Genomic DNA, 12,089 nt, shown 5'->3' on the forward strand with positions numbered 1-12,089 from the left:
TGAGGAAATATATTGTCATTTTAGTAGCATAGAGTTAAAATGTAATTAAAAAAAAATATATATATATATTTACATTCCATTCCATTCCATTTTCCTCCGCTTATCCGGGTCCAGGTCGCGGGGGCAGCAGTCTCAGTAGGGAAGCCCAGACTTCCCGGTCCCCGACCACCTCCTCCAGCTCCACCGGGAGGACACCAAGGCGTTCCCAGGCCAGCTGTGAGACATAATCCCTCCAGCGTGTCCTAGGTCTTCCCCGTCGCCTTCTCCCAGCTGGGCATGCCCGAAACACCTCACCAGGGAGGCGTCCGGGAGCCATCCAGACTAGATGCCCGAGCCACCTCAGCTGGCTCCTCTCGATGTATATGATATATTTACATATATTTACATATATTTAAAATGTCATAATATTATGAGAAACAAAGAAAACAATATAAAGTTGCAATTTTTTTAATATTAAGTTGGGGAAAATGTTCTAATATTATAAGAATAAAGTCAAATTATTATGGGAATAAAGTCGTAATATTACCAAAGAAAAATTGCCAAAGATTATCTAAGTAAAAATTTCAAATATTTGGGAGAAAAACTGCAAAAATGGGGGAATTTTTTTTTTTTTTTTCTTGAAATATATTTATAACTTCTTAGCATATGTGGCCGTTGGCATCTTTTTATTTTTTACTATGTGGGCCCCGCTGGAAAAAGTTTGGACACCCCTGATCTCCATCATTGGGATAAAATGATGCAGCAAAATGTTCAACTATGTAGCTTGTGTGTGCAATATGCTGTGTTCCCGTTCCATTCTCATTGTTGCACAAAGTGACAATTCCCAGCACTGTACTGTAACAAAGTGTACTGCTTGGTGATAGGGGGCACTGCAGGTCATTCACACACACACAGGCTCTCACTAGATATAACAAGGAACTATCATTTCCTCCCAGGGTGGTTCTGTAAAACATTAAGGTTCATGAGAAATGGCCGGAAAACACATTGTTGGCGCAATGCTGAGACGTCACTCATGTGCCTGCACTGAAAGTCCATTTTTACACAGATACTTAAGAAGAGCATCTTACATAAGCAAACCAACCAACCCCTAGCACAAAAATCCAGCAAGTAATCATTCTTGCACTTCAGTGAGAATCCCTTGTAACATGGCTTCCCAAGCATTTTCAACTCAAGACACAAATTTGGTTCAGGAATTTTGGTATTACAGCAGCCAACACGCATGTCATATAAGAAATATGACATAAGAAATATTATATATGGTGTCAGATCCAGCTTCCCTCTCATTTTAATAACCCACATTTGACTCACTCGTCTCCAATAGCAACACACCTAGCTTTACAAGCTGTACACTGACTACTCTACTACTGTAGCACTGTACGGTGATCCTTTGTTTATCGCAGTTAATTGGTTGGTTGGTTGGTTGGTTGGTTGGTTGGTTGGTTGGTTGGTTGGTTGGTGAATTTTCGCAAAGTAGGATTCCTTTGTGATTTGTAAATGGAATATTTTTGTAGTTAGAGCATAGAAAAAGTGAAATAGGCTGTTCATCAGCTGATCAAAAGTTTAGGAGCACAGCCTTTAAAAGGCAAAATCTTGGTAAAAATGTGGATTGAATGTGATTTAGTGTTTAGTGTCTTGATGGCAAAGGCAAAAAAACTTTCTCTCTTTGAACGCGGTGGGATTGCTGAGCTGCATAAGCAAGGCCTCTCGCAGCGCACCGTTGCTGCTGAGGTTGGACGCAGTGAGACAGTCATTTGAAACTTCTTCAAACATCCTGAGGGTTCCTTCCATCCATCCATCCATCCATTTTCTATGCCGCTTCTCCTCATTCGGGAGACATCCTGAGAGTTATGGAACAAAAAAGTCGAGTGGTAGACCCCCCAAAAAAATGTAATTGGCCCTAAGCCGGAGGATCCCATTGGCTGTCCGTCAAGTCCATCCTCGGCCCAAATGAAGGTTGTTACTGGTGGCGAGTGCAGTCCAATAACCATCAGACCCCATCTGCCAGAGAAGGCTTTTAAGAAGAAAAAAGGTCTTCAAACACCTCATCTCCTTCAGCGCCACAAAACTGGTAATTTGGAATTTGCAGGAGACCTGGATTTGAATGTCCGCTTGGGCATTTCTATGTGGAGTTTGCATATTCTTCCTGTGTGTGCGTGGGTTTCCTCCCACGTTCCAAAAACATGCATGTTAGGTTAATTGGTGACTCTAAATTGTCCATAGGTATGAATGTGAGTGTGAATGGTTGTTTGTCTATATGTGCCCTGCCATTGGCTGGCGACCAGTCCACGGTGTACCCCGCCTCTTGCCCAAAGTCAGCTGGGATAGGTCCAGCATACCCCTGCGACCCTAATGAGGATAAGCAGCATGGAAAACGATGGATGGATGGAATTTGCAGGAGAGCACCAAACATGGGACATTGAAAGATGGAAGAAAGTTTTATTCTCTGATGAGAAAAAACGTAACTTTGATGGTCCTGATGGCTTCCAGCGTTACTGGCATGACAAGGAGATCCCATCTGAAATGTTTTCCAGTGGGGGCCATCATGATCCTTCAATGGAACAATGGAGCTTCACGTTGTGCAGGGGTGTCAAACGGCAGATGGCTATGTGTAGATGTGGCAGGGGGCATCCCTCATGACTGAAGGCTCTCGTCTGTGTGTACTCGCTGGCTTTTTCAACTCAAACTCAAGTGACAATTTTAATGACTTTGGATTTGAGTTGATGTGTGTTGAGTAAAATGTGTCCCCATTCAAGGTATTCATCTAACTTGACCGCTAATCCGTCATTTCCAGCAAGACACCAAATTTTCTCACAGAATCTGCATCTATCAATGCCCAATCAGGTTTAAGAACAAACAAGAAGGGTGTGGCTTACATTTCTGTGAGCAGCAGACTGCTGGAGAGTGGACACCCGGATGTGTCGACATGCTGCCGAAGAGAATTTCACTTGCACTCGCAAATGACGAGGTCCTGGTATTTTATTTGGTAAACACTTAGCAGTGCTTATGACTTATAAGGACTGAAAAATTTCAAGCCTATGACTTTGGACTTGACTGGACCGGTCTTGTCTTGACTTGAGACTTGCAAAACACTGATTTTCTCCCACCTCTGCGTGTTACCCATGCCTCCGTTTTGTATGCATCACAAGAACAACTGCAGCCTTCTGATTGTAAATGGATGTTCATGTATCATGAGCAAAACAAACTTTTGTGACAATGATTTGTTTACAATGCTGGATCTTTATGGGTCATGGTAATGGCTTCGTTTTGAACATGCTTAACACAACATATACATTATAATCACATCACGTTCAAGCTTACACAAGTCAGCATGTCTGAAAAGAAGCAGAGCTTATTTAACTCTCATTTCATCTTTATTTACACAGCAATATTTGAGGGTTTTTTTCCTACTAATAAAATGAAAAGTTAGCCGGGTGGTGACAGGATAAATGAAAGAGCAAGCATTTTTTTTTTTTTAGAGTGGACAAAATATAAATAAATAAATTTTAAAACATCCAAATGAAAAACTATACGGCGCAATAAGCTTTTACAATTGTGTCGTTAAAATTTTTGCTGGCAGAGCAGAAATATTACACCTCTTTTTTTTATGTCCAATTGCTTCTGTCTCGCTCCCACCAAAGAATGCAATTATCAGGTGCTTTTTACAGCTCTCGATACATACTTTAATACAATTCAAATAAATACAAATATATTCCGTGTGTTTCTACATCTGGACAGTTAATAGTAATAACAATAATATCCCCCAAGCTAGTACAAAGGTAATGTTTTTCCTCCGTGCAGAGTGAGATTAAATCGTGATAAGAGACTTTATCAGCCTTTTCAACCAGAGAAATGCAAATCTTCCAAATGTTTGAGAGTATATGTCATTCATGCTGTCGTCACTAGAGGGCAGTTGATACACACTGCAGTGGTTCCCAAACGCCCCACAGTCGTGTTGACTTGAAGCCGTGCACCCCCTACGCCTGCACACTGGAAAAACATAAACCTTTTTTTAATCTTGGTTCACTTGAAATGTTGAACATGATCAATAAGCAGAATAATTAGCCAATCCCAGAATGAATAATGATAATAAAATGAAAATATATATACAGATATATTTTTTTATAATATTAAAATTATAAATTATATAAGTGCATTCTTCACCTGCATTATTTTGAGGCTTTCGCGGGCAACGTAAAATAATATGGGGGGCCAAATCCAGCCCCTGTTTATGTTATGAACATATTGGGGTGTACTGTACTGTGCATGCTTTTCATTGGACAGCAATGTGAATAGTCAGTATTATTTTATTGTTTCATATGCTCACTTGGTTTTTCTGTTATTATTAATAGTAATAATAATAACGACAACAGAACCCAGGTAATGAGTTTCTTGACTAAACGACAGTCACCAAATAAAAAGTCAATCAAACTTTATTTACATGACATACCTTACAAAGGCTTTACCAAACAAAATCCAAAGCAAACAGCCAAGAAGTTCACAGCCAGGGATAAACCACAGTTGATGCTTCATGGCTGCTTCATGGCATCTTGAAGCAATCGAGGCAAAGAGTACACGCGTTTGCAAGCAGCAGATACAGCACAATGCCGATCCGGTCTCAGCAAGTTTGCTGTCTAAAAGGACTCAAAACATCACGTCAGCTATGGGAGATGGAAACAGGAGTTCAGAACAGTTGGAAAGGTGGAAAAAAAATACAGCAAGTGTGTTTAAAAGTGCAAGTCTCGTTATATACAGTATGTAAATACAACAACATCTTGTTGTATACAGCAAGAAATGGATCTTAGTGCATTGATTCTCCAAGTGTGGTACAAGTACCAATGGTAGTATGCAAGTAGTATGGAGTACTGTATGTAGTAAGGTAGTATGCAAGCTCTATCTAACACCAGATTATTTTTATATAATGTATGTAAAAAAAAACATGTATTAAAGATAGAAATAATATTGAAATATGTATGAAATATTTGAAAAATACAAATGTATTAACCAAGGATTTGCTGAAATTGAATTCAAATTACATTCTTTTTTGCTAAAATAATACGTCTATACAGTAATCCCACATTTAACAGGGTTAATTGGTTCCAGAATTTCCATGAAGTAGGAATTCTTATTTATAAATGGAATATTTTTGTAGTTTACCTGTTATTATTATTTTGAATTATTTTAATTTATACATTTTGTTTTTATTTGTTTACACTGGTTTTATGTATGTATTTATGTATTTATGTTTTATTTATGTTACAAAAAAATAAAATCATAAAAAAGAAATCTAAAAAACACGTAATAATGCAAGTCAAAAAGGGAATAAAAAAAATGTTTCATATACTTACATTATTATCTTACTCAAAAACAATAACAGAATAAAATAGTTAAAATAATCAAATAATACACATCAAAAAGATACATAAAAATATTATTTTATTAATTTTTTTCATTTGTTTAAATTTTTATGTACAGGATTTAGAGTATATTGCTCAAAAATAATAACGGAATAAAATCTTTTTTCTTTCTGGCTAAATGTATTTTTCTGTCAATTTTGACAGAAATTTGCACTGAATTTCCATAAAGTAGGATTCCTTATTTATAAATATAATTTTTTGGTATGCTGCACGGTGACCTAGTGGTTAGCATGTTGGCCACCCCATCGAATCTCCGTTTGGGCATCTCTGTGTGGAGTTTGCATGTTCTCCTCATGAGTGTGTGGGTTTTCTCCGGGTACTCCGGTTTCCTCCCACATTCCAAAAACATGCATGTTAGGTTAATTGGAGACTCTAAATTGTCCATAGGTATGAATGTGAGTGTGAATGGTTGTTTGTCTATATGTGCTCTGCGATTGGCTGGCAACCAGTTCAGGATGTACCCTACTTCTCGCCCAAAGTCAGCTGGGATAGGCTCCAGCATACCGCTGCGACCCTAGTGAGGACAAGCCGCATACAAATTGGATGGATGGAATGTTTTGGTAGTTCGACTGTAGAAAACCTGTTTCCGACCTTCTAAATACGTTTTTAACATGGACATTAACGCCCTTATAGTTACCTTTACACTCCTATTACCAAATATAGTAGACATAATCAGAGAAAATAAGACATTTGTGACATAAATACGACTCGTGCTTGTGTGTGTTGCTATTTACGTGCTCGCTAGGGGAGCTGAATGGTTGGCAGACGGGAAGTGACAAGTTCAGAATTGAGTTTCAGCTTGGCGTGGGTTATGGCCGCAACAGTAGTCCGTGTTTTTATTAAGGATTATTGTGCCTGATGTGAGATGATTCAAAACCCGCAATGAAAGTCTGGTGCTTACGGTAGCATTACTGACACCTAGTGACCAGTGTCGAATACTACATATCATTCACAGCGTCTTTGAATGCGTCTTCTGAATGCCTTATATTTGTATTTGGATTCGTTTAACCATTTTGATGCTTAAAAAAGCTAAATATAGGCAAACAAATTTGCTTCAAGATGCATATTTTTAACTAAAAATAGGGCATCTTCAACCACAAAACAGCATGGTTTATTAATTAGTATATGTTTGAAAAGCTGTGATAGTGGCGACGGCCGACTGTAATAATATAATAAGTTGAAGTCACCACATACGCCACGGGCCACATATTTGAAGTTAAACCGTGCTGCACGAATCGCTGTCCGAAGTCCTCCCTAGCAGCCAGCTGCAAGTACTGGGGTTCAGCCGCAGGGTCTTGAACAAGGTGGCCCTGAAGGACCTGCACAGGAAGAAGTAGATGAGCGGGTCCAGGAGGGAGTTGAGCGAGGACAAGAAGAGCGTGCTCTCTTTCAGCTGGAAGAAGAAGAGCTTGAGTCGACAGTGGAAGAGAAGGCCTCGGGTCTGGCTCATGGTGTACGGCACGCGGGCGAAGTGGAATGGCACGAAACAGACAAAGAACACGGCCAGGACCAGAAAGACATTTGTGTTCATTTTCCTCTTTGCTTGTTGCGTTTGATGGCCATCAGGGCTGTGAGACTTGGTGCGGGAGTAGGACTTGTAGAGTTCTTTGGTGATGAGAGTGTAACACAGGATGACTATCACCAGGTTGCCCCAAAAGATGACCTGACACACGTGATTGACCACCTCATGCCAGTACAGCCCAGCCTGGTCCTTCAGGTCGCTGCACTTAAAGTACAGCGAACGTGGCTTTTTGCTGGTTAGAACCACATTGGGAAGGCAGAGAGCCAGCAGGAAGATCCAGACTGCAGCGGAGAGGAGCTTCCGACGGGCCAGGCGGGCCGCGTTGGTGCCCTTGAAAGGCTTGAGGGTCTTCCTGCAGCGGTCGATGCTGATGAGGCCGAAGAAGAGGATGCTGATGTACATGGTGAGGTAGAAGAGCACTGAGGAAACCCGGCACACGAATACGCGCAGGCCGGCGGAGGCCATGTTGGAGTCGGATAACACCTGGATGGAGCAACACAAGCATTATAGTCAACCACCCTGCACCAGCTTCAGGAGCTGGACAAGAAAATGACATTTATATATATTATATTTCTGCTAACCCCTTTGGGTTATGCTGGAAATGTTTTGGAAGACATGCTGCTGTACATGTAACACACATCTCCTACACAGTTTCACAATGATTACACCAGGGGTGTCCAAAGTGCGGCCCGGTGGCCCCAGCCAGCATCTGTTTATTCATTGGCCCACGGCACATCCTAAAAATATAATTTAACAAGAAAAAAAAACAGAAAAAACTTAAAAACCAGCAGTAATTTTACAAGAATAAAGCCAAAATATTAAGAAAAATGAGTTATTTAGTTGTTAAATAATTTTATGAGAATAAAGTCGTAATATTATGAGGAAAAATAACATCATTTTGGTAGCATTAAGTTGAAATATTGAAATATTAAACAATTCACTTTTTTTTCGAATTGTAATATGACAAACAATCAAAACAACAAATAAAGTTGTAACTGTTGGAAAATGAGTTTGCAGAAAAAGTTAGAATTTTACAAGATTCAAGTAAAAATATTATGGAAAAAAAAGTCGGCTATTGAGAAATAGTCATAATTTTATTAAAGTAAATATAATATTCTAAGGAGTAATATTTTAATATTATGAGGAAAAATAATGTTTTATTATTAGCATAAAGTTGAAATATTAAAGAAAAAATAATCTAATGAGAAAAAGTCATCATTTTATTCAAATAAATGTAATATTATGAGGAAAAATACTGTAATATTATGAGGACAAATAATGTTTTTATTAGTTGAAATATTAAAGAAAAAAGAGTTGTGATATCATGACAAACAAACAGATTTTTTGGAAATTTTGGAAAATTAGGTTGCAAAAAAAGTTACAATGTTAAGAGAATAAAGTCAAAATATTATCCAAATAATAATAATATATAATAATAATATTATGCATCATTACGAGGGGAAAATTTACAAGAAGAAAATTTAAATAGCTGGAAAATTTAAAAAAATGAAAAAAATAACAGCAGAAATGGGAAAAAAAACTGTTGTATTTTGACAAGAATAAAGTCAAAATATTAGAAAAAAGACAAAAAAGTCACAATTTTACAAAATAAACTCGTAGTATTATGACAAAAAACAATGTAAGTTTAGTAGCATCAGGTTTAAATATTTTAAAATAAATATGTTTTAAATGTGATATTATGAGAAACAACAAAAAATTATTTTGTGATTTTCTGAAAATGAGGTTTGGGAAAAGTTATAATATTATGGAAATACCGTCAAAATGGGAATAAAATCATAATCGAATGAGTTTTTTTTTTAATTTTACGAGAATAACAGCGTAATATTATGTGTAAAAATAAAATCATTCTAGTAGCATAAAGATGAAATATTTTTTTAAAAAAAAGGTCATTTTTTTAGAGTCACAATGTTATGAGAAACAAACAAATACAGTTTTAATTTTTGGAAAATTTGGTTGCTAAAAAAGTTATAATATTACAATAATAAAGTAAAAATCAAACTTATTGTGTGGAGATATGGGGAAATAACTATAAAAGTACACTTCACTCGCTAAATGTACTACAAAAAAGACCGGTTAGTATAATCCACAATGCCACATATAGAGAACAAACAAACCCTCTATTTTAAAAATCACAATTCTTAAAATTTGCTGATCTAGTACATTTTCAAACATCTACAATGACCTCAGGGCAAAACAAAACTTACAGTAAAACACTTATATGCAAGAACAACACTAAAAACCTTCAGCATTTCAGTATGCGGAATCAAATTATGGAACGGTTTGAGCAAGGAACTGAAACAAAGCACAAAGATGAGTGATTTCAAGAAACAGTACAGGCACTTGATGTTTACAAAATACAAGGACGAATGCAATGTCTAATCACCACAACACACTACTAACTCTTCATCCCTCTGAGTTCATTGTCAGTACTCACCCATCATCCAACTATGTTCTGTGAACACACTTATTTATTATGATTGTCATATTTACCCACAGGCCATCAGGCTTCTCAACGAAGCACTCACACACGCCGCACGCAACACACGCACACACTCATAGCACTTTATTTATTGATTTATTTGCATTAATATCTCTTCTGTTGTTGTTGCTTAATTTACTTGTATTTATGTTTCTTCTCTTCTTATTCATTTTCTTGTGTTTTTTTCTTTCTTTTTTGGGAGAATGAACAGAAAAATAATGTCATTGCATAGCAGAACTACTTGTTTTACTGTGCATATGACAATAAAACTCTTGAATCTTGAATCTTGAATATGAAGTAGTACTATTTTACCACATCATTGTGTTACCTCATCATTTTCCTACGTATTTTAAACCAGCTAAGCGTGCATTTGGAATACAGGAAGCAAACAAATGTATTGCAATTGATGTAAAACGCATGGGGGCGGGGGGTGGGATTAAATCAGCTTTTCTTCTTACTACTCCTTTTGGACATGTGGAACTGTGAATTGCAATATGTGATGTATTCCATTGTACTGTAACTTGTATGCATGTTTAAAAAAAATTAAACCATAACCATTATTATTACCAAAATATTAAGAGAAAAAAGTCACATTTTAATGAGAAAAAATGTCAAAAAAAACACCACACGTGTCAATAATTGGGGGGGGACTGCGTAACAGTTGTGCTTTGTTACAAAGTAAACACATTGACTTTGTCACTTCATTTTGGATAAATGCATATTTTCTAGTCCGATCGCTGTTAAAAGTACAATTTTCAGTGTCTACTTTTTTTTAGGAGTTGATAGCGCCATATTTGTTTAAGCCATCTTCTTCTACTGCTGCTTCATTGTGCCCGCGGGCCGTTTATCGAGGGCCTCTGCGATAGCGGCTGTGTGTCGAGTCAGTGAATAGTCAGTCTATACTGTTATAGACTGTACACTGACTACTCTAAAGTACTGTATTTCCAAGTTTCATTTCAGCGGTCTTGTCCCTTGAGAAGACATACTGTATACAGCCAAACATGAGCATGACCTCATACCTTGAAGGGGAACGTGAGGGTCATGATGACATCAGCGACCACCACGTTCTTCAGGTATATGACAAAGTGAGAGCGTGAGGGGATGCGTAAGAACACCCACACCGCAAGGCCATTGAGCGACAGCCCCACCAGAAACAGGACGGTGTAGAGGACGGGAAAAACCACCGTCTTCACAACGTTGTCACGGGAACAAGAGGCATTGCTGCTGCTGCTGCTGTTGCCGTAGGAGGCGAGTGAAGTTGTGTTGCCGTCCATGAGGAGAGTTGTCTGTAAAAAAAAAATACAGTCCCAAAAGAAACATCCGATACAGCTCCTCTATTGCGCAGATGTACCTAATGAAGTGACACATCTGAGTCACGTACTGACCTTTTGTCCAAGGATGATTCCTGGGAGAGAAGTTGTTGCTGTCCAATTGATGCCCACAGTCGTGTGTGACACTCACCGTCTGACCAGAGACTTTCCCTTTGACTTCTGCTTTCTCTTTCCTAAGCTTCATCAACTGGCACCAGAAGGGCAAAGGAAGCAGACATTGCTACTTCGGTCACTTCTCTTTTGGTGACGAATGATGCATCCTATGAAATGTAATGAGAGCATTATCTCAACCAGTGGTGTCCAAAGTGCACACCGCGCGGGGGATTTGCAGCCTGCAGCAAATTTTTCAAAATATAATTTAACAAGAACATAAAAAAAACAAACACTGACAGCAAAAATGGAAAAATCTGCAGTAATTTTACAATAATGAAGTCAACATATTAAGAGAGGAAAAGTTGAGTTTTACTAGAATAACAAAGAAATGTTATGACAAAAAATACTGTCATTCTGGTAGCATAAAGTTGACATATTAAAGAAAAAAGGAAAAAAAAAAGCTGGAATATTATGAGAAAGAAACAAAACAACAAATACATTTTTTCCAAAAGTTCAAGTTTATGTTACGAGAATAAAGTCAAAATATAATGGGTTTAAAGTCATAATATTAGGGGAAGACAAATTACAAAAGAAAGCTGAAATAGGAAAATGTAAAAAACAAACAAAAAAAACCCACCTACAATAGCTGGAATGGGAAAAACAGCTGACATTTTACGAGAATAAAGTCAAAATATTAAGAGAAAAAAGTCGTATTGTAATGAGAAAAAAGTCCCAATTTTGTGACTTGTCATGTTGGTAGCATAAAGTTGAAATATTATATTATTATATATGATAATAAAGTTAAAATATAAATTTAAAAACAGTTATATGTAATTTTGTGGGAATAAAGTCAAAATATTATGGGAATAAAGTCATAATATTACAAATAGACAATTAATGACGATTATTTAAGAAGAAAATTTAAAAAGTTGGAAAATAAAAAAAAGAAGAAATTAAAAAATAGCTAATAAAGTCTAAATATAAAAAAAGTTATATTCTAATGAGAAAAAAGAAAAAAAATTATGACAATAAACTTTTAATATTATGAGGAAAAAAATGTCAAGTTCTCACAGGTGTGACTTAGGTTGGCTACAATAAAAGGCCACTCCAAAATTTGCAGTTTTACTGTGTTGGGGGGGATCTGGTGTGATCACCATTTGCCTCACATACCGTATATGCCGATCTTGAGCATCCAAACAAGCTCAATGCTTGCTGACCGTGCAAGAGCA

General features: G+C 37.2%; 1 protein-coding gene across 1 annotated transcript; it reads right to left on the bottom strand.

Moving 5' to 3' along the window:
* Nucleotides 1–4,431: 4,431 nt before the first annotated feature.
* Nucleotides 4,432–10,952, bottom strand: p2ry12 (purinergic receptor P2Y12). Its single transcript, XM_054795308.1, has 3 exons — nt 10,822–10,952; nt 10,456–10,722; nt 4,432–7,419 (listed from the first exon to the last, which is right to left on the bottom strand). The coding sequence occupies exons 2-3, from the start codon at nt 10,708–10,710 to the stop codon at nt 6,631–6,633; spliced, it is 1,044 nt and encodes a 347-aa protein (XP_054651283.1). The 5' UTR covers nt 10,711–10,722; nt 10,822–10,952; the 3' UTR covers nt 4,432–6,630.
* Nucleotides 10,953–12,089: the final 1,137 nt, after the last annotated feature.

Source organism: Dunckerocampus dactyliophorus, chromosome 12 (genome assembly GCF_027744805.1).
Source record: "Dunckerocampus dactyliophorus isolate RoL2022-P2 chromosome 12, RoL_Ddac_1.1, whole genome shotgun sequence".
NCBI classification, from domain to species: domain Eukaryota; kingdom Metazoa; phylum Chordata; class Actinopteri; order Syngnathiformes; family Syngnathidae; genus Dunckerocampus; species Dunckerocampus dactyliophorus.

Bases quoted from the DNA above. Each gene is read 5' to 3' on its own strand.
- p2ry12 (XM_054795308.1), bottom strand. From the start codon at position 10,710: ATGGACGGCAACACAACTTCACTCGCCTCCTACGGCAACAGCAGCAGC. The intron at 7,420-10,455 runs GTATGAGGTCAT...TGCTCCATCCAG, and splicing joins CCCTCACGTTCCCCTTCAAG to GTGTTATCCGACTCCAACAT.